This window comes from Triplophysa dalaica, chromosome 22, assembly GCF_015846415.1.
Source record: "Triplophysa dalaica isolate WHDGS20190420 chromosome 22, ASM1584641v1, whole genome shotgun sequence".
In the NCBI taxonomy this organism is placed as follows: Eukaryota; Metazoa; Chordata; class Actinopteri; order Cypriniformes; family Nemacheilidae; genus Triplophysa; species Triplophysa dalaica.
The window spans coordinates 4,160,381-4,184,055 of record NC_079563.1 but is presented as its reverse complement, the minus strand read 5'-3'; the positions used below and the strand labels follow the sequence as shown (position 1 = coordinate 4,184,055).

Sequence of the window (23,675 nt, the reverse complement as noted above, 5' to 3'; positions counted from 1 at the left end):
TTCAGTAGGACACGCCTTCCAATATCTCCCAATAACACACGAAACAAATGCAACTAACAACAGGTGACAGAGCGGTTGTATACAAAGCAACAAAGCTGCGTTACACTCAATAAGAATCGATTCACCAATAACACTTACGAGTTTCAGTTGATTCTTAAGCTGCAACAAAGTGCTTCTCCCGGGACTATGAAGTACGGGCTGTAAAACCCCTTGAACATCTCGGCTAGAGGGACGGGCTCGATTGCCTTCGCCAGTAGGGTGGCGACCTCGGCCTTTAGTACGGGAGCGTCCCTGCCTTGAGAGGGTGCCTCGAAACTTGGGCGGCGGTCTTTGCGAATTGGATCGAGGAGCCGAGAAGGATCATTTGCCGTAGCCACTGTGACTGTGTGGGAAGCTTGAGCCAAGTGCACAGGGACCGTGACAGGGGGACTAGTTTGACTTGCACACAGCGAAAAAGGGGGTGTTTCCAGGTCTTACTGAGTTCCTCATGCATTTCCGGAAAATACTTCATTGGGGGCTCAAACCCGAGGCACCGTGAATCCGGCCGCGAGTACAGGGAGAGGCAGTGCGGTGCACTGCGAAACAATGCTTGCGGCGGCCCGGGAAAACATGCCTGACATTTCGACATCCGCTTCTTCCTGAGCTCGACCCCCCTCGAACACTTCTGGAACTGCCGAGACACCCATGGTAAGTCGCTGCAGGAATGGACAGTCCGCTGCACCACGTCGTAAGAATCCGGCAGTCTTGTAGAGATCACGATCTCGAAGTAGTTGCTCGTCAAGAAGGGAAGGCTCCGAAGAACAAAAGGTGAATGAATTCAGCACGCCATCTCCCTTTTATACCTGGATATCCGGGGGCGGAGCCTGGCATGCAAATTAATTCGCCAATTTCATTGGCCTTTTCTAAGATGGTTGAAGTTGATAGGTTTCCAAGGGCGAACCCCATCTGTCGGTTCGACACAACGTTGAGAGACAGACAGAAAGGGAACCTAGGGTTGTGCTGGTTTCCTTCTATTATTGATGAAAAGTAGGTAGACGCTAGACGCTTTTTGGGCTTTCCTGTATAGTTAAAATGGTATCCTTACATGCTCTGTGAATTACCTCCAATTTTGTTTTCTTAAAGTTATGCTCCATTTTTCAGGCTCCTCTCTCAAGAGTGTGCGTGTGCTCATTGTACTATGGTGTTGGACTGCTGTCTTTAATTTTCTTTAAGCGCATTGGACCATCTGTCCTTAGCGTTTCAGAGAAGACGGAGTTAATATTTTTGGTAATAGTATAAAGTTATAAATTAGTATTTGGTTATCAGGCATGTTAGGGAATTGAGATTATCCAGGCAGAATGTAGAGAAACGAATCTTTAAGTTATTGTTCTATCGTATTTGTAAAATGGAGTTTGATTTGCAGCTATAGGCATGTGCTGTATACACAATACTGTATGCGGTGATGAGCAGAAATGTCTTCGCTCTGCTGAAGAATTTTAATGTTGTCCACATTTATATTGTATTGAAAGTATTACATCTAAAGCTAAAACTGCTTTAAGTTAACCACATGAAATGCAACATTCATTCTTCAATACAAAATCTGCATGTTTGTCTTCATCTAGCTTTACAAATACATTTATGCATTTGACAGATGCTTTTATCCAAAGCGACTTAATACATTGAAAGAATGCATTAATGAATGAGTCATTTATATAGTGCATAATTGTGTATTGCTGGATACACAAAGCACTTAACAATCACATGAGGGGTCTTTGCTCGGCCCCCAACAGCATGCAGAATCCACCTGGATGATGCAACGGCAGCTAGAGCTGAAGATCTTCGGTCGGGTTAGGTCAAGTTCAGGCTTAATTTCTATCATTTTACATGGGCCCGGGCCGGGCTCGGGCTTGCATGGTAAATGAGCGGTCATGTGATGGGTTTTGATTAAATGTGAATAAAACCCTGACAACTATGATGTTCCCTTTGGAAGATGCAAAGACGGGAGAAAATATCAGACAGGAGATATTGAAAATACTAGTTACAAAGTTTGGCCTTGACGCTTCCTCTCTCAGCAAAATAGTAAGGGTGACCCGGAGGGGGCAAACATTAAACTAGCTCTGCGGCCATACCAGTCTTCCAAGTGTTTATTCATATTAAGAACGTCAAGTTTGACAGCATCGATCTTAGCAGCCGCACTGTCACTTCACAGAACACACGACACGGCAAACTAATTTTGTAATTTTTGAAGCGTGTAGATTACTTTTTGTTTTGCGAAGTTATCATCATGTGGCGAACACAGTAGATAAGACGTGTTTAGAGGCTTCAATCTTCGCGAAGTTTCGCGCTCAGGCTCACCTTGTTCGGCTGAGACGGGGACGGGGGGTGGGGGACGTGGGTGTGCAGCAGCCGCTGAATCTGTGTCTACGAGACATGATAACCCGTCCCGGAGACAGCAGAGATGTTATTATTGTTGGATGTAAATCATAATTCAGTAATTATTTTACTAAGCTCGCTAGATAAAAGCAGGTCATGTAGCAACAAAAAGAAGTTTTGGAATACAGGAATATGGCAAGCTACCTTTCTTTATGAAAAACTGTGTGACATACTGTCGACTTTGGCGTTCTCTGTCTTCTCTTGACTTCTCCTATAGGCTATGTTATTCATTAATAAATTATGTTAAAACATGTATAAATGACTCGTTCTTGACCAGAGCGTGCTCACCGCACATTTGAGTAATGTCGGGCTGTAAACGGGTTCAGGCTTTTAAAAAGCTGTCAATCAAAATGTACTTGTCGGACTCAGCACTGTCGGGACTAACTTTTTAACCCGATTACAGCTCTAACGGCAGCCATATTACAATGGCACCAGTGTGTCATCACACACCAGCTAGGGGTGGAGAGGAAAAAGATAGAGCCAATTCAGTGGATGGAGATAATTAGGAGGCCATGATTGACTTTTATGACTTATATTTAATCAATATGTGTCTGGTTACATTTTACATTTAGCAAAATTGGGGAAGCGTAACAAAGAAAGTACACATGAAAGCTAAATGCCACACAGTGCTTTTATTCAATAACATAACCCACAAAAGAAAACATGTGTCTTCAATTAAAAAATAAATAATAGAAATTGTCTTTAAACAGTTAACAAATAAAAAGTCAACCTAAACATTACTTGAAGGACCAAGGGCACAGGAGACATGAAAGTTTGCATCCTTGTCAGAGGTGGCAAAATGGCTCTATAGTGTTTTTTAGTAACATACAGTATATAATTTGGAAAAGAACTGGAAAAAATGTGAATTTCACGTAAATTATGATCCCTTTTAAATAAAAAAAGTATAAAATTACTGGAAAATTATATTACTCTATTTGTAAAGACACATTCATATTTTACAGTGTACTTGTGTTTAATAAGGAAATTTATACCGCATCAAGATACACATTTTCATTAGTCTTAGATATATTTTTTACTACTATAGTCTTTTAAATTACAAAACAAAAACATAACTTTTGGCTTTAAATCATCTAGTCTCCTGTCACTTAATATCTTCGCCAGGCCCTGTGAAGTGACATGCTTTAAATGAACTGTCACAATTCAAAAGAGATTAAATAGCTTTGAAAAAAAGCCACCTTGAGAAAATATGACCTCCAAACAGAACATGGTGTCAAGACCTAAAAACATGATATGTTCAAATTCCATTAGCAGCTCCATCAAAACTCTCACAGAACTCTGAATAAGGTCTTCTGTCTGAAAGTTATCAGGAAGAAATGAAGAAGACCTTCTAACAGAATCTCTTTCAGGCTGGTCCACATCTCGTTCTCTGTTTTCAGCTCTCTGCACAGTGTTCTGCCCAAAATTTGGCAAAATTTTCAGTCAGGTTTAAATCTTCTCCTTTGATGTCAGCCCTCGTTATAAAGTCATTTATCAGAGAAAGTGCAATGATTTCAGCCAGGCTTATACCGGTTCTGCTAATAGCCCACTCCATAAAATCTCGTGCCAGAAACATTGTATGTTTTTCAGAAAGTCTCACTTCCCCTCTTCTGCTTTCAGCGCTCTTCAGCTTCATTACAGAGTCTTGAATGTTCATCTTCAGTAGGTCTACAATCATACTCTTCACTCGAAACTGTTTGGTGAGTAAAGCATCGCCTTCCATTTTTGGGTCTTGCATTGATGATTTGACATGATTCCAAATTGTTGGCAGAAGTAACTTATATGAATCTATTGCCTTGTCAGCCCTTTTCAGATCACTCAGCGCTTTAGCAATGTAGCCAGTGTCTTTCTTCTTAATAGTGGCCAGTGCACAATTATAGAGAGGAATAATCTCTCCAGATGCATCTTTTTCCAGAGCTTTGGTGTACATCTGTGACGGGGTGAAGAGACACGACACGCACACAGCAAGGTTTCGAGCAACCCCAGTGGGAAATTTATTATAAAACAAAAAGGTACTTCGTACAAAAGGGTAATGTCTGGGGTGCTCGTCTGCTGCCATCTCAGGATCCGTGCTTCCTCTCGCAGATCACTTCCTCCGTCACTCACTCGGGGGAAGCGAATACTCCACGTTAGGCGTTGTCAGAGCCAGAACCCCGAGTGTTAGGAACACGTAGCTTATATGCCCGGCAGCTAATCAGCGTCAGGTGGACGCAATCAGCGTCAGCTGCCGAGCCGTTTCCCAGGCGACGCTGATCCTGGACCTGCGCCTCGCCACATTCCCCCCCCCTAAGCGTCGACCTGGTTCCCGGACAGCTCGGGAAAACGATAGGGGTGGGAGGGGAAATGTCGCCTGTCAGTCCGACCCATACTGACTGGAAGACGGACTGACAGGCTGGAAGATGGACGGGATCGTTGGCTACTCCATGCGCGGGAATCCCTTCTAGGCCACACTCTCGGACGGCTGGGCAGCGACCTCTGTCGGCTGGGCAGCATTCTCCGGCGGCTGAGCCGAACTCCTTGGCAGCTGGGCCACGCTCTCTGGCGTCTGGGCCGCGCACTCGGTTGGCTATACAACCCTCTCCGGCAGCTTGATTGCTCGGTCGGGCGGCTGGGCAGCGGTCTCTGGGGCTGGGATCGTCCCTGTTTTCGGGGCCGTCGATCTCTCTCCCTCTTGTCCTCGTCGTCCTCGGGTTTCTCCCTCCTGGACCACGGCGAGAGAGAGCGTATCCGTCCTTCTCCGGGGCTGAGGAAACACTGTAGGCAAGACCCTTGCACGCGCCGGTCTCTCGCTTCCACGCCCGCATTCTCCACCAGTGTGACGGGGTGAAGAGACACGACACGCACACAGCAAGGTTTCGAGCAACCCCAGTGGGAAATTTATTATAAAACAAAAAGGTACTTCGTACAAAAGGGTAATGTCTGGGGTGCTCGTCTGCTGCCATCTCAGGATCCGTGCTTCCTCTCGCAGATCACTTCCTCCGTCACTCACTCGGGGGAAGCGAATACTCCACGTTAGGCGTTGTCAGAGCCAGAACCCCGAGTGTTAGGAACACGTAGCTTATATGCCCGGCAGCTAATCAGCGTCAGGTGGACGCAATCAGCGTCAGCTGCCGAGCCGTTTCCCAGGCGACGCTGATCCTGGACCTGCGCCTCGCCACAACATCTCAATGCTCTCGGAAAGGCATCCCTTCTCACGGAGATTGTTTCCAGACCTGATGCAAAAGTAGACCATGGATGATGGGGACTGTTTACTCAAAAGAGTTTTCTTTGCATTTGACAAGTCCACCCTGAGCTGTTCTTTCAGTATCCCAATGGGTTTTTCATCACTGAACTTCATCGGGAGCCACAAACACCAGCACTCATGAAGAGAGGACACAATTACATCACGCTGGTCAGAGAAAACATCATTGTCATAAACTTCGTCCAAAAAATCAAGGTAAGCAGAAAAAAGCTCTTCCTCTTTTGTGTTTTTTGGAACGTCTTTTTCAAGAAAGCTTGAGAGTCTGATTTTTACCAAAGTATTTCTTGCATCTTGCCATTTTCAGATTCCAGTTTTGTGATGAAAGGGTTTTCATGGTTAAGAGGTCTGTAAGGGCAGAGACCATTGCCTCATGATAATGAAAGCTCCGATTATCCAGGTAATAATTAAATGCATCCTCAAACAAATTGCCATCTTTGGAATGGCATGACATCAGTATATGTTTAAGACAGTTCAAGCGACTGAGTAAGCTGGTGACAGATGTGTTTAAATCCATCACAAGTTTCACAGAATCAGAAAAATGTTTGCCGCACATGATAAGCTGAGCGGATCCTGGACTCCCTTGGCGAGCAGTTCTTCCGAAGGCTTGTTGTACAACTCGGACATTCAGAGGTAAGAAGGTTTGCAGCACAAACAGACCTCCGGCCTCATTTACACTTTCACAGACTTTAAGATCTGTACCTCGACCTGCAAGATTAGTTGCAATGATAACATCCCCCTCTTGAATGGTTGAATTTGTTATCATAGAGTTATCCATGTTGTTATTCATGTAGAGTTTTAGTTTGTGTTTTGAGATGGTGTTCGCAAGAGACTGGTGGAACATTTCTGCATGATTGATGGTTTCACAGATGATGAGAGCTGCTCGTGGACCTCGATAGACTGTGGGGTTCACTTGATTCTGAGCGACAATACAGACATTCCTGATCCATTCATCCTCTTCAGGTATCACCATGCCTTCCAGCTCATAAAGTTTTCTTCGTCTAAATGAGGGAATCTTACAGGTCTTAATGCCGTTGTAGAGCTTCTTCAGCATTTCAAGCTCTGTTCGGTCACCCACAGTTCCTGTGATCCCATAGAACTGGTTTGAGTAGTTTTTAAATAAACCCACATTAGACATGAAGTTTGTGATTAGGCTCATGTTGGACAGTTTCGTTTGGTGTTTCATCTCCAGAAACTGCTGAAGGCCTTCCCCCCCATGTCATGTTATTCTGCACAATGCCAGTGCATTTGTAATCAACAGGAACTACTCCATCTTTATGAAGGATAAACTCTTGATCCAAAGTCATTTTTTTAGCTAGTAGAGCATTTTTAATCCAAATTTGTACCTTACCATTAATAAGACATTGGTGGCCTGGGATAAAAGATTCCATTTGTTCCTCTTTTGACTCAAAATGCCTTTTAATCCTTTTTTCTATTGATATAACAAGTGGGTCCTCCTTGAAATAGACAATACGACACTGTCCACTTTCCAGAAGAAGAATAAATATTTATTGTCTTTCATTTGTACTTGGGGGACTTATAGCATTCAGTTTCTTTAAAGACCCATCAATGCTTTGTTGGTATACATTAAAGTTATACTCTGGAAAGTAAACGTCAAACAAGGTTAAAAATGCCACAATTTGGACGACACTTGCGTTATCTAACCTTTTCAAAATGTTTGATACATTTTCCTTCATCTGGATTCTGAATTGTGCTGGCATTGGATGAATTCCTGCATCCACAACCATCTGCATTATACTATGTTGATCAATGTTTTTATTTTCATGTATGATTTCGAACAGGACCTCAGAGAATAGCTGAATAGGGCCTAAAATCTCTCCAGTCTCTAAACGTTCAGTTGGTTGACCATTGACCAAATTTGAGCCAGAATTCCATTCAAACTTTCCATGAGAGGAACCTTACTATTCAAGTAGACCACTTCAAGACCTTTATCCAGCATAAGTGAGTCCACCTCATCCACTATCAGACACTGAAACCTTCTCTCAGGTCTCACATCTCTTCTGTGGAAGCGCTGGCGCAAAAAATCACCTGCAAAATCCTGAGTAGTTCCATAGACCACCTGACAATCATAGCACTTCTTGAGGTCTTCATCTTTCGATTTGTTAGTGTTGACATCAACCGTTATATCTAGTTCCTTATAAAATGGAGACCATTCTTCAGCATCTCTTTCAGCAAGTACATGAGAACTTGAGATGATATCAGGGTTTTTTTTCTCGATCATGACCTGATATTCAGCAAACATTGCCACGATGCACGACTTTCCTTCTCCTGTAAAAAACCTGAACAAGCCGACTTGATTTAGAGAGAACAAGAATACACCAGGGGCCCGTTTCAATAAGGAAGTTCAACCAACACCGAGTTAAAATCTGAACTCTGAGTTGATTTACTCAGAGAATCGCTACTCTGAGTTTTCAGTTTCAGAACAGCTGATTTTAGTTAGTTCAATCAACCCTGAGTAAGTTCACTCTAGGTTACGCGCGTTCAGCATGGCGATGAAAAGCCATTATCAATTGAGTGAAGATAGCACGATTCACCATGGCAACGGCACGTGACAAAAAGCGCTCTGCTCATTTCTCGCCAATCGAATTGAAGGTACTGTTACAAGCGTAAGGTGAATATTAAGAAAAAAAGAGCAACACAGCCGCAGCAGCAAAAGAAAGAGAGTTGGTATGGGAGAAAAGTGCTTCACTTGTTAATGCGCCAGTTTATATGTCAATCACTTTTATATTTATTTTGTTGAAACTGTGAAAATGCGAATTATATTTAACTCTCTCGCTCTCATGTAGGTGCTATCCTTTTGCAATAAAAAGATCTTGGCAGCAGCTGAATATGAAATATACGACGGCGTCGTAAAAAAAAAAAAACATTTCGAGAATAAAGTCAAAATGTTACGAGAATAAAGTCGAAATATAAAGTCAAAATGTTACGAGAATAAAGTCGAAATATAAAGTCAAAATGTTACGAGAATAAAGTCGAAATTTTACGAGAAAAAGTCGAAATATAAGGTCGAAATGTTACGAGAAAAAGTCGAAATATAAGGTCGAAATGTTACAAGAATAAAGTCGAAATGTTACGAGAATAAAGTCGAAATGTTACGAGAATAAAGTCGTAATATTTTGAGAAAAATAACAGAATTTCTAGAAACAATGGATGTGGAGGATTTGGTTAAATCCTACTTTAGATTATGATTTAGCAATAAGGAAATTCTTTGTATTTTGGCGCATCATCACGGAGTTATAATTAGTAAAAGGACACTGCAGCCGTTATGTAGGAAACTGAATTTATTCAGAAGAAAAAATCGGACATGAACTACGAATTAACTCACTGATTCAGATGACGTGCTCAAACATAACTTCAACTCTTAAACTACAACCTTCACGAAAATAAAATACGTATTACGACGAGTTTATTCTCGTAACATTTCGACTTTAATCTCGTAACATTTCGACTTTAATCTCGTAATCTTGAATTTATGTTATTTTTAACGTGGCACTAAAACGCCGTCGTAGAAATAAAATAACATCATTTATTCAGGAAACTTTAAAGAAATAAAATGGTCTTGCTAGTAAGATGCCTGATTGGGAAATGTTAAATATACTTCTTAAACTGGCCTTAAAAGTTAAGATAAAACGTCCAAACGGGGCCTCACAATTCTCTCCCGACATAAATATAATTCTCTGCGAATTAATGCAGCTTCCTCTTCTATGGGTTCCTAAATAAACGGACATGCCATTTTAAGTTCTGTGTGACTAAATTGAGCGCGATTAGGAACACGAATCAATAAACAAATGACGTATGTAATTTCAACACCGCTCGCTTTCACTTCGAAAAGGGGGAGGAGATTGTAACAAACCCTAGGTTTGCGGAATAAAACCTGCTCCCGACCAGGTTAGGTTCACGGAGTAGGTTACTCTGGTTACTCACTCGGAGTATAAAATACCTCGATTTCTGAAATGGGCTTGACTTACTCCGTGGTCGCGGGTTTGACATACCTCGCGTTCTGAAACCAAAAACCCTGAGTATTCCGTTTTCTGGGGTTGACTTACTCTGAGTTTGCACTTACCCTGCTTTCTGAAACGGGCCCCAGCTCACCATCTGAGTCACTCGAGGTTTATAGTTCTTTGTTTTTTCCACGGCTTTGCAGATCTTAAACAAAATGCTCTTTTTGGCATGTAGATGTGGAGCTGTAGAAGCTGATAGACTGTCATTCACAGTTGACACAATATCCTTCACTTCTGCCATCATTTGGTCATCAATATCTGCTTGTTGACAAATTTCCTCTACAATCTCTTCCAGTGTTTTCTCTTTGTTTTTTTCAGCTAAGCCATTAATTGTAGCCTCAATTGTAGCCTCATCATCCACGATTTCATTTAAAAATGTCAAATCTGATGCTGAGATCCTATGAATCTCCACTTGATGCAGGATTTTCATCATCCATTTGTAAAAATCATTGATGTCATTTCTTATATTAAAATGTTCCACAAGGGCTTTAAACAACTTAACAACATCATCTTCTCCCCATTGTCCGTTCTTAAATAGGGAAATCAGTCTTGATGACAGTGTTTCTCCTTGTGCTTCCATTTTCAAAACTCTACGAATTCAGTCTTGAACATTTTCACAATGCTGCAGTTTAAAAAATATAACACATCATTACATTTCTGCTTAAGTAAGAAATATAAGCCAAGAAAACGATTAATACAGCTACAACAACTAAAACAACAACAGACTTCATTTACACAAATACAAATATTTGCTTGTTTTTTTAAATGTGTATTCTCAAAGTATGTTTTTTTTTCTCAATAATATATTTAAATGTAGCACCTCTGTTTATATAGCATTCATGTATAATACTTACGCCTTTCGAGACCATATTGTTGTGGAGTTGCTACAGCAAACCTCTTTTAGAGTTGTCTTTGAACAGTCTCACAGTAGCTGTGTTATATGTGTATGAGAAGATGACGTATCTCATGTCCTGGTATTTCCCGTTGCTATGATAACAATCGTCTTTTATTTGTCAGGTGATTTAAAAGAACACAGAGTGGGTGCTTTTGTTTATTTACATATAGAGAATTGAAACTATGTACAGCTGATTTTAAATTGACAGAAAACCAGCTATACCTCACAATAATTTAACATTTATGCTATTTTGCACGCATTACAGGGAAGTCTGTGGTCACCAAAGGACTTGGTTATTGATTCACCTTAGATTGCTCTCTGGATAGAATTTACTGACACTGGCAGGTAACTTCACATTATTTTACTTTCATTTGTGTTGGAAAGTACCAAAAGTGGTGTGACACAGTTTATTAGTTGTGTTTAGTAGTTCTGTACAGGTTTAGGTGTGGTGTGGTGTGGTGGTGCATTTCTTCACCATCTGGTTATGTTTTAGTCTGCAATGACTGTCTGGCATGATTACCCCCCTGTGCTGGTTTCTTTTCCTCATTATCATTGTGGACATTCTTCATTTATCAATATGCATGACCATGTAGAATGTTTCAAGCTTATACAAGATTTCTTTGGTTAGAAATTTTCTGCTGTGATTAATTTCACTTTCACTTTATATTTCATCGGCATCCAGTTCTACGTTTTGTTGCCATGCTTGTTTGATATTTCCCTTCCTGTTTTGATTATTCTCAGTGAGTTATTTTTTGGACTTTGTTTTGTTTGGCCTCTCGAGGCGTGTTTTATGTGTAACCCTTGTTTGAGTTCCTGTTGCCCCACTGCAGGATTATTGTTTAAATAAATGGTTTTTTTTACCTGGCTGCCTGAAATTGAGTTCTCTCCGTGACTATTCCTGACACTGAGCCCTATTGCATTTCTTTCGTTTATTATTATTATTAAAATTGTTATCACTCTCCGAAATGAATCACAATTTTGGGGGCCATAAACACTTTTGTTTGTGCCATCACATTTAGAGAATTATTGATATTTTTTCTTATGCTTAGCTCTTTTGAGAAAAAACTGTATTTATCATGCTTAATTTTTGTTAGTTAATCACTCATTTGTTAGTAAAAACACAGCATTTGTGTGTCATAGTTTTTTTTAAGTTGTTTAACCCCCAGTTGAATGTTTAATGTTGTTTTTCTTTCAGTCTTCATTCGTTTTAGTGTGTTAAATTAGTTATTATTTCTCATAGTTTACAGTTTAGGCTTATATCTAATTTTGAGTATTTCTACAAGGGCCCCTCACAAGTTTGCTTAGGGCCCCCAGATGTCTAGATGTGACGGCAGCCATATTAAAACGGCACCTCTGCGCTCACCACACACAAGCTCGGGGTGGAGAGGAGACTGATAGAGACAATTCAGTGAATTGGGATTATTTGGAGGCCATGATTGACATTGCATTTCATATATGTGTCATAAAATACATATTAGTACATCCTCAGATATCATATAAAACGGCATCGCGTCTCAGACAAAAAGGCATCAGTTCTCAGCAAAACAGCGTCAGGAATATGCTCTCACACTATCAGGCAAAACAGCCTCAGAATAAAAGGCATCAGTTCTTGTGAAACAAGGCATCAGGCAAAACCCCACCACTTCAGACTGAAAGGAATCAGGTGCCATACAAGAAGGCATCAGGCGAAACGGCCTCAGACTAAAAGCGTAATGTAAAATGGCCCTTAATGTAAAATGCATCAAATGGAAAAAATTAAAACGCATTAAATAAGTTTACATGTGCCCGCCTCTCCAGTGATGCCACACTAGCAAACAGTTATCCAGTTCTTACGGAAATTTTGACAGATTTGATTTATTTCATATATTGACCACACGTTGATTTAAAGATGTAAAACATTTGTTTTTGGCTTTTAAAAATTTCGGCTGTATGTCAAGACCATTTTTTAAGCCAAACCTCTGCTGTATGTAGACTACAAAGTACTTTTCATTACTTGTGTTTCATTATGTTGTATGTTATACAAAGAAGAGGTGCACACTCTTCCACATTGGTGTGATGAACATAACCTCTCACTCAATGTCAGTAGGTCAAAGGAGCTGGTGGTGGACTTAAGATGGAAAGACAGAGAACACAGTCCTAACACCTTCAAAGCAGCACCAGTGGAGAGAGTCAACAGTTTCAAGTTCTTTAGTGTCAACATCACAGAGGAGCACACATGGACCACTCACACCACAGCCGTATTGAAGACGGCTCACCAGAATCTCTTCTTCCTGACACGGCTGAGGAAGTTTGGTAAGAATCACCACATCCTCACTCGATTCTACACCGGCACAATAGAGAGTATGCTAACTGGCTGCATCACTGGCTGGTACAGTAACAGCACCGCTCTCAACCGGAAGGCCCTACAGAGAGTGGTACGAACTGCCAGGCACACCGTCGGAGATGAGCTTCCCTCCCTCCAGGAAATTTACACCAGACGCTGTGTGAAAAAAGCGAGGAGGATTATCAGAGACACTAGCCACCCAAGTCACAGTCTGTTCTCACTCCTTCCACCAGGAAAGAGATACAGCAGCATCAGAACCCACACCAGCAGACTACATGACAACTACTTTCCCCAAGCAGGCGCGGCGGGCAGGGGATGGAGATTCAGTGGGCATGGGCTCATCCTGGGGCTTGGGGGCCGCAGGGCTACTCACTGGTCGTGATGTACCGGCGTATGCTCCTCATAGGTCCAGGCATGATATTGTAGGGCAGCGCAGATGGTAGTCAGGCTGGCCCAAGCCAGGATCTCTGCCTTCAGACTGTCTGAAAATGAATAGTACATGCGCTGCGCTTCCCCCCGAAAAGAAGAGAGCAATAATACGAGCCCACTGGTCTTTGTCCCAGGCTTCTCAATGGCCATCACCTCAAAGGTGTGCAAATATGCTTCTACGTCATCCCGTTCGGTCAACTTGGTGAGCAACAGCTATACATGGCTGTAAACTACAATAATTCAACATGTATGCAATTTGCACACATTACAGGAGAGTCTGTAGTCAGCAACGGACTTAGTTATTGATTCACATTAGATTTCTCTTTGCATGGAATGTGATGTTATCTATCAGTGTCAGTGCATTCTTTCACTTGTGTTGGAAAATACTGAACGTGGTGTGACACAGTTGATTAGTTTTTGAAATAGTAGTTCTGTACAGGCTTAGGTGTGGTGGTGCATTTCTTCACCAACTGTTTCTTTTTGGTGTGCAATTACTGTCTGGCATGATTACTATGCTGGTTTAATTTCCTTTGTCAATAGTCCTATGCATGATAATGCATTTATTTGCTTGGGGATTTTCTGCTCTGCTTGGTTGCACTTTCCCTGTACATTTTTATATTAAAGCTCTCTTCAAATAAAATCAAAACATCTGTCGTACCATATAGATAAAAAATATTTTTTCAATCACATTAAATATGTAACCTTATTGGGTAACACTTTATAATACTGTTTCATACTTAATAGGTAGTTAATGCAGGTACTAATGCAGAACTAATGGTTAGTGCTGCATTAACACTGTTGTTCATACTGATTACTAATAAGAAAGAAATATTAACTAACCAGTAGATAATTGCATTGAGATGTTTAATGAAAGTAATAATTACTTATACTTATTTAATAGTCATTAATAAATACTGAATGCTGTATGTCTTCTGCATAACTATACAATAATTAAGACTAATTTAAAATAACTATACATTAACTACTCATTAATAGTTGCTGATAAAAATAATTATGCCAATTAACTGGTTAAACCCATAGAAAATCTATGGGGTATTGTGAAGAGGAAGATGCGATATGTCAGACCCAACATTACAGAAGTGCCCAAGGCCTCTATCAGAGCAACCTGGGTTCTCATAACATCTGAGCAGTGCCACAGACTGATCGACTTCATGCCAAGCCGCAAGTCTGCAGTAATTCAGCCAAAAGAAGCCCCAACTAAGTACTGAGTGATGTACATGTTCATACTTGTCATGTTCATACTTTTCAGTTGGCCAAGATTTCTACAAATCTTTTCTTTGTATTGGTCTTAAGTAATATTCAAATTTTCTGAGATGCTGGATTTGGGGTTTTCATTAGTTGTCAGTTATAATCATCAAAATTAAAAGAAATAAACACTTGAAATATATCAGTCTGTGTGGAATGAATGTTTACATTATACAAGTTTCACTTTTCCATAAGATTCCGCGTCCAGGGATCGGGTTGTCGAGGCCCCCGCCTTCGACTACCACCCGATCCACTTTGCCCCGGCCCCTTACGGTCCCTCCTGTAGGTGGTGGGTCCACGGGAGGGTGGCCCCACGTAGCTCCTTCGGACTGAGCCCGGCCAGACCCCATGGGGGAAGGCCCGACAACCAGGCGCTCGCATACAAGCCCCAACCCCGGGCCTGGCTCCAGGGTGGGGCCCCGGCTGCGCCATGCCGGGCGACGTCATGGTCCTCAAATTTTTTGTCATCATAAGGGGTTTTTGAACCGCTCTTAGTCTGACACATCGCCTAGGACCTGTTTGCCTTGGGAGACCCTACCAGGGGCATATAGCCCCAGACAACATAGCTCCTAGGGTCTTTCGGGTACTCAAACCCCTCCACCACGTTAAGGTGGCAGTTCAAGGAGAGGAAAAATGGTCGGCCTCGAAGAGATTCTGGCAAACCGTCCAGCGCCTCAGGAGGGGGAAGCAGTGCCCTATCAACGCTGTTGACCTCGACCGGGGATATCATCGGGCGGTGGAAGGAATACCTCGAGGATCTCCTCAATCCCGCCATCACGTCTTCCATTGAGGAAGCAGAGGCCGAGGGCTCGGAGGCGGACTCGCCCATCACCCGGGCTGAAGTCACCGAGGTAGTCAAAACTTAAGTCTCTGGATGTTGTGGGGCTGTCTTGGGTGACACGCCTCTGCAGCATCACGTGGCGGTCGGGGACAGTGCCCTTGGACTGGCAGACCAGGGTGGTGGTCCCTCTTTTTAAGAAGGGGGACCGGAGGGTGTGCTCCAACTATCGGGGATCACACTTCTCAGCCTCCCCGGGAAAGTCTATGCCAGGGTACTGGAGAGGAGAATCCGGCCGATGGTAGAACCTCGGATTCAGGAGGAACAGTGTGGTTTCTGTCCCTGTCCTGGAACACTGGACCAGCTCTATACCCTCTCCAGGGTGCTGGAGGGTTCATGGGAGTTTGCCCAACCAATCAACATGTGTTTTGTGGATTTGGAGAAGGCATTCGACTGTGTCCCTCGCGACATCTTGTGGAGGGTGCTCCGGGAGTATGGGATTCGGGACCCTTTGCTAAGGGCTATCCGGTCCCTGTACGACCGGAGCAGGAGCTTGGTTCGCATTGCCGGCAGTAAGTCAGACTTGTTCCCGGTGCATGTTGGACTCCGGCAGGGCTGCCCTTTGTCGCCGGTTCTGTTCATAATTTTTATGGACAGAATTTCTAGGCGCAGCCAGGGGCCGGAGGGCGTCGGGTTTGGGGACCACACGATTTCATCTCTGCTCTTTGCGGATGATGTCATCGTGCTAGCCCCATCAGACCAGGACCTTCAGCATGCACTGGGACGGTTTGCAGCCGAGTGTGAAGCGGCTGGGATGAGAATCAGCACCTCTAAATCTGAGGCCATGGTTCTCAGTCGGAAAAGGGTGGCTTGCTCACTTCAGGTAGGTGGAGAGTTCCTGCCTCAAGTGGAGGAGTTCAAGTATCTGGGGGTCTTGTTCACGAGTGAGGGAAGGATGGAACGGGAGATTGACAGACGGATCGGTGCAGCTTCTGCAGTAAGGTGGATTTATCGGTCAATCTACGTTCCTACTCTCACCTATGGTCATGAGCTGTGGGTCATGACTGAAAAGACAAGATCCCGGATAAAGGCGGCCGAAATGAGCTTTCTCCGCAAGGTGGCCGGGCGATCCCTTAGAGATAGGGTGAAAAGCTCGGTCACTCGGGAGGAGCTCAGAGTAGATCCGCTGCTCCTCCACATCGAGAGGGGCCAGCTGAGGTGGCTCGGGCATCTTTTCCGGATGCCCCCTGGACGCCTTCCCGGGAAGGTGTTTTGGGCATGCCCCACCGGGAGAAGACCCCGGGGAAGACCTAGGACACGCTGGAGGGACTATGTCTCCCGGCTGGCCTGGGAATGCCTCGGTATCCCCCCGGAAGAGCTGGAGGAAGTGTCTAGGGAGAGGGAAGTCTGGGCATCCCTGCTTAGACTGCTGCCCCCGCGACCCGGCCCCGGATAAGCGGAAGAAAATGGATGGATGGATGGATGGAAGTTTCACTTTATGAATGGAGCTAGTGAAATAAATTAACTTTTTGATGATATTCTAATTATATGACCAGCACCTGTATATATATACTGCTTATCAAACTACTAAACCTTGACAATAATAACGTTCACAGTGAAATATGGATGCTGGGATGTGGCACCGTTAAGCTGTGCATGCTGAAGTGTGTGGTGAGATTTTCTTTACATCAGGTTAAAACAGTGATGTTCTAATATATACAGTACAAATACCAATGCAGTGCTGAGGAAATATCACATTGAGTCACTAGTCACCATTTAAAACAATGGATATTTGGCTCATGTAAAAAACCTGAATTTAATTCCTGTGGAGACAAAAAATCAACCAACCACAGCCAAGTGATTTTACAGAAATTACTTGCACTATTCAACATCAAGGTTGTCCCATTTCTTCATTGTTGGAACTCTGCATGTTCAATATCAATTACATAGATTTAAGTCTTATTTGCTAAACAAAATGATTTGATTACTGTAGGGACGCGGATGGTATCAGAAATATGTTTTTGACGTGTGCATGGCTTTGAATAAATAAAGTCATTGTCCATACCATTGGAATAAAGTCAGACATGCCAATCCATTTATTGTCCTTTAGCATTGCAAATAACTAAAATAAACTGAAATAAAAGCTTCAAACTTAACTTCAATTTTTCTATTTAATAAACATAAATTCCTTTCAAAATATACTGTGGTAACAGGAATGAGCACAGTCCAGCACATTACGCTGCACGCGGCTTGAATATACTCAAAATACTTATATGCCCTCTAGTGTTACAAATAAAAATGACAATTCAATAAACTGGCCCCAACACACTGGCCCCTAGTTGTTAATGACATATGGCAGGGGTGGCGAAACTGCGGCTCTTTGACTGCCTCTTTGGGGCTCTTAAATCATCTGTCCACAAGTTGCTTCTTAATTGCATTTTTGTTTTTTTAAATAATTTTAAACTAAACTAAACAGAAAGGCATACAAATTAATTTTGAAATAAATCATATATTTTTTAAATAATTATTTTTGTACTGAACGTCATGCGCTACTACTGGCTAGCCTCGTAGTTGGCACTGTAATTGTCAATCGTCATGTCAGAGTCAGAGAAGCGCACAGCTAAACGCATATATTTAGATGAGAACAGAACATTTAAATCTGAATGGAAGGATTTTTTTTTATAGCAGACAGACAGAAAACCATTCCGTTTGATATGCCAGACTTCACTGTCATTTCACCACTCTCCATCCTACCGAGGCCCAGAAATTTCCCAAAGGCAGTGAACTTCGAAAACACATGGTAAAAGCATTGAAACGTCAGTCAGAAAAGCAAACTCAGCTCTTTCGGAAATTTACCAAACATTCAGAGAAAGTCACATTAGCATCTTATCAGCTGGCATGGAATTGCGCGTGCTTAAAAGGCATACAGTGAAGGGGACTTCATTTAAAAGTGTCTCAATGATGTTATTGATGTCTTTTGTCCCGAAAACTAACATTTGAAACATTCGGTAACGGACGTTACATTGTCGGGACACACTGTTGAACAAAGAATATCGGACATTAAAAACGCTGTGGAAACTGATTTAGATTTAGATCTTCAGAAATGCATGTATTTCAGCATTGCTGTTGATGAATCCTGTGATATTCAGGATAAGCCACAGATGGCAATGTTTGTTCGGTCTGTGTTAGAAGACTTCACGATTAAAGAAGAGCTGCTTGACATTATGCCACTGAAAGACAGGACTCGTGGCATCGATCTGAAAGAGACACTGATGACAGCTGTTGAGAAAGCCAATCTGCCATTATCAAAACTAACCGCAATTGCCGCGGATGGAGAGCCCTCTATTGTCGGATCTAAGAATGGCCTTGTAGGGTTCTGTAAAGCTGATGACCGTTTTCCTGATTTTTAGAAGTTTCACTGTAGTATTCACCAAGAACACTTGTTGTCTAAAAAACTAAACTTAGACCACGTACCCAAACCTTTTCTGAAAATTTCATTTTCAATTTCAGGCATCTCATCGGCTGAACTTGATGAAGATCTTCCATATGATGTGATTCTGCACTGCGAGATGGCTTTTAAGAGGAAAAGTTCCTTGCGTTTTCGAGCGTTTAAATTCAGTGAAGCTGATTCCTGCAGAGAATGAGAAGGACTATCCTGAGCTGCATGACCCACAGTGGATATCGGATTTGGCATTTTTGGTTGATATGCTGCATTATCTGAATGGACTAAATGTTGATCTGCAAGGGAGGGTAAAGATGCTGCCTGACTTGGTGCAGAGTGTTTTCACATTCATCAACAAACTCAACCTGTTCAGGACACATCTACGAAAGAGAGAGCTCACACATTTTCCCTCTTTGTTGAAGTGAAAAAGCAGCAGTGGTTGTAAAAGTGAGTGCTGAACGGTATGCTACACTCCTTAAAAATCTTGAGCAGAGTTTTGAAAACAGATTCTCTGATTTATGGCAAAAAAGACCTGAGATAACATTCCTCATCAACCCGTTCACTGCTGAAACAGTGTTAGAATGTAAAATTCTTATGTCCCCTTGTCTAAGTATTATTCTAAGGTTGAAGAGTCTAGTCGACGGAACACACAGAGTTTCAGGTTCGATCCGGGAGACCAAGAATGAAACACAGACACAGGAGTGTAGTTCAATCAGAGTCCCAAGTTTTTTTGTATTAAGGACTAATATTTATCTGCTTGAAACAGGAGGTAACATTGGTCATGGAAAATCACCAGACCTTTTTATTCCTCTTGCGAACAATCAGATATGATATCACAAAGTACGTATTTATTATACGTACTCAATATTACAGTATCAAAACAATTGTCCCTTGACATCATTAGGAACCTTGAGATGGAGACCAACGGATACTCATATCAGCATAAGACAGCATAAGACATGATAAAACTTTCAACGATGTTAAACAACAGGACAGTAAGGCACGTATTATATGAATAGAAGCTAATACTAATATGAATGAATACATATGATATATGAATATTGTATTATACACAGATGCAATATTTGTAGAGGACACGTACGAAATCCAGATTCTCACAAACAGACTGTTTGAAAGCCCCTTTAGTGGAAGATGAAGCAGCATCTCAGCTTGAAATGATGGAACTTTCTGAGGATGACAGACTTAAGTGTATTCTGAGGGAAGGAACTGTGGAGTTTTGGAAGATGGCGCAACTGAGAGAAATCCCAATCAATGTCAAACAGGCTGCACTCAAATTGTTGTCAATTTTTGGGACGACTCACATCTGTGAATCACTTTTTTCCACACTGAAACAAGTCAAATTAAAGCATGGTCCTGTTCTTACTGACAGATATGTGAAAGAGTAACTGCAAGTTGCAACAACTGAATACAAGCCAAACCTAAAAAGTTTGTGGAAATGAAAGAATGCCAGGTGTCACACCAACGTTGAAAAAGGTAGTCTTATAAAGGCTAATTTATGTAATTTTGTGTAAAAGTTCTTAGTAGGTCCGAGCCGATGGTCGAGTGGTTCGTGCTCTGACATATGGTCCCGGCGCGTCCTGGGCGACCTGAGTTATAATACTGGCTCATGGTCCTTACCCCGACCCCACCCCCTCTCTTTCATCCACTTTGCTTCCTGTCCTCTCAAAAATCACTGTCTATCCAATAAAGGCAAATCGCCAAAAATAAATATATAAAAAAAGTTCTTATTAGACAGTTTTTTCGAGATACAGTGTGTGGCTCTTTGCAGTGATAAGGTATATTTTTTGGCTCATCATGCCAAACTGCTGTAGTTGATAGACTCTGATGTAACCCTGATGTGGAATTAATGCTGCTGAAATGCAGACCGTTTTACCTCCCCAGAGAGTTCACTGCGGTTCAAATTTATGCTGTGTACATTGCACCAGATACTAATGCTAAGCTAGCGCTTATACATTTGCAGGACAGCATTAACCACAGCCTTGTTGGATACCCGGACAGTGCTTTGATTGTAGCGGGTGATTTTAATCATGTGGATTTAAAGACTGTCTTTAATAAACTCCTCCGCAATGTGAAGTGCCCAACCAGAGGGAGAAAAAAGTTGGATCAGGTGTATACTAATGGATAACATCTATAACATCTCTTTATCCACAGCCTGGATTCCAGCGTGTGTCAAAAGTGCAATAATAGTTCCAGTCCCAAAAACATCTTAGATAACATCCTTGAATGATTATAGGTTTGTGGCACTTACACAAAAACCAGCAAAATGTCTGAAGAAATTAGTAATCAAATATATTAGGAACACTTTGCCACCTACACTGAAACAGTACCAATTTGCTTACAGCGAGAATAGGTCAACAGAAGATGCCATCTCTATAGTGCTCCACACCTTGCTTCAACATCTAGAGGAAAAAAAACCCCTATGCAAGACCGCTCATTGTTGACTTTAGTTCAGCCTTTAATACAATCTAGCAAGACATATTAACACTTTAACTGCTCTCATTGGGATTGAACACCTTGCTATGCAATTGGATCTTGGATTTTCTATCCAATCGCTTGCAGTATGTGAGAGTGGGGCGGCATATTTCATCTACTTTGGTTATTAATACTGGAGCCCCTCAGGGATGTGTGCTATGTCCATTACATTACACACTCTTCACACATGACTGCCTAGCCTCCCAACCATCCAATCTTATCATTAAATATGTTGATGACACAACAGTGCTGAGACTTATCACCGAGAACGATGAGACTGCATACAGAAAGGAGATTGAACATCTGGCAACATGGTGTATAAAGCATAACAAAGCCCATAAAATCACAAAGACAAAAGAAGTGATAGTGGGAATTGCAGGATTAAAAGAAAATTTAACTATACCCCACATTTTATTGGAAAAGAGGAGGTAAAGCGAGTTCCTATTTTTTTATTTCTTGGATTGACTGTGACTGAGAATCTGTCCTGGGGCATTAACACTGCCGCAACTGTAGGAAAGGCCCAACAGCGCCTCTTTTTCCTGAGAAAATTGATCAGAGTCAAACTTCCCAAGCAGCTTCTGGTGAACTTCTATCATTGTGCCATCGAGAGAGTACTGACCAGAGTTTTGGGTTATGTACTCTGAAAAAGTAATTAATTACTAGTTACTCATTACATACTCAATAGTGTAATTAGATTACTGTCCAAATTACTCAGTCCAAAAAGTATTTAGTTACTCATGACTAATTACTTTCTATATCCTACATCAACCTTGATTAGTTGAGTGATTCAAGGATAGACATGAAACGGCTTATTTAATTCATTCAAATAAATAATATTATTAACTGACCAAAGTATTACAAATGTGAGAATTATACATTAAAGAACAGATTTTAAAGTAAGACTTTGAATTTTGATGTCAATTACACTATTGCACACTCATATATTTCACAAAGTATTTTGTTTAATTACATCAAAAGTAACTGTAATTAAATTACAGAAAACATTTGAGTAATCCCTTACTTTACTTTTTCAAGGGAAAAGTTATTAAATTACAGTAACTTATTACTTCATAACTAGTTACACCCAACACTGGTACTGACTTATGGACTTTTGGTGTGGTTATCCAGCTGCACTAAGGCTGAACAGCCTGCACTCCAGAGGGTGGTGAGAACAGCGGGCGAATCACTGGGATGAATCTCCCTCAGATCGACACTGTCTATAACACCCGTGGACTTCGGTGGATGTGCAATATCCTACAAGATCACTTGCACCCAGCACATCACCTGCTTCATCTGCTTCCCTCAGGAAGGCGTTATCGGGCCATTACAGCTCGAAGCGCCATACTGGCCCTCAGCCCCTATTCCAGTGCAGTGAGACTTCTGAACAAACATTTTTCTAATTTATCATCTATTTTATTATTGCAGTATATTTTGTTTATATGGATAACAATCTCTGTCCTTGCTGTATGTTTGTTTGTACAAATTGGTATTAAGGGATAAAATGGACGGCACGTTATGAATTGGAATTTAAGTGTTTAATCTATTATCGTCTATCTATTATCTACTATCGTCTTCGGATATTTCTTCGTCAGACTCGGGCTCAAACTCGGAGGTGAAATCCCCGCCATCTCTATCTATACACTGTATATAATATATAACCTGTAAACCGTAATCCAGCAATGATGGTAGGCGTTCCATTTGCGAGACATGATGAACACTTTAACAAGTTCAACGAATGGGTAGAAGGAGTCCGGAACAGGCGCAAGTTCAACAATTGTTTCTAAAAAATAAACAAACCACAAAACGAAAGTAAAATGCCAGCAGCTCCCGGACGTCTACTTAAACAAAAAACATGACATAAAATCCAGGCCTGGTCCTCTCTCCGGTCACTTGTCCTTTTATGCTTCCGATCTCCTCCAAAGAGATGTGATACCAATGCAACACAGTTGACACTCATTATCATCACTCACACTAGTACCGCCTTGCTCGTTACGAACACGTTTGACCAAACACAGAAGACTACACCACCTGACCAATCACATGACGCTAGGCTAGAGAATAGAAGGGGATTAGATGGATGAATCGCGGAACGAATCTTTTGAGAGTCAGTCAAGAAGTAAATTAAGAATAATTACCTATTATTACGACATAATAGTGTTTTTACACCTTCTATGTTAAAAAACTTGTTATTGGAAACTCCATAAATCAAAGTAGGACATTAAAAAATCATATGCTACTTACTCTTTAAAAGGCAGTCAACACAAAATTTAGTTTGGGGAAGAAGTCTGTTTAGGTAGGTGAAGTATATCAGTGGATGAATTTGTGAAAAAACCCAACAACAACAACAACATGGAACAAGCGACAACTGAACGACACGCTG

General features: G+C 41.7%; 1 protein-coding gene across 1 annotated transcript; it reads right to left on the bottom strand.

Annotated features, from left to right (window-relative positions):
• Nucleotides 1-3,179: 3,179 nt before the first annotated feature.
• On the bottom strand, nucleotides 3,180-10,580 carry LOC130412226 (protein translocase subunit SecA-like). The gene is made up of 3 exons (XM_056737436.1): nucleotides 10,524-10,580; nucleotides 9,732-10,291; nucleotides 3,180-7,947 (listed from the first exon to the last, which is right to left on the bottom strand). Exons 2-3 carry the CDS (start codon nucleotides 10,247-10,249, stop codon nucleotides 7,494-7,496), a joined length of 972 nt encoding a protein of 323 aa, XP_056593414.1. The 5' UTR covers nucleotides 10,250-10,291; nucleotides 10,524-10,580; the 3' UTR covers nucleotides 3,180-7,493.
• Between the last annotated feature and the right edge of the window lie 13,095 nt (nucleotides 10,581-23,675).

Excerpts from the sequence above, each read along its gene's own strand:
- LOC130412226 (XM_056737436.1), bottom strand. The coding sequence starts at position 10,249 with ATGGAAGCACAAGGAGAAACACTGTCATCAAGACTGATTTCCCTATTT. Across the intron at positions 7,948-9,731 it reads GGCCCGTTTCAGAAAGCAGG|GTTTTTTACAGGAGAAGGAA; the intron begins GTAAGTGCAAAC and ends CGGCTTGTTCAG.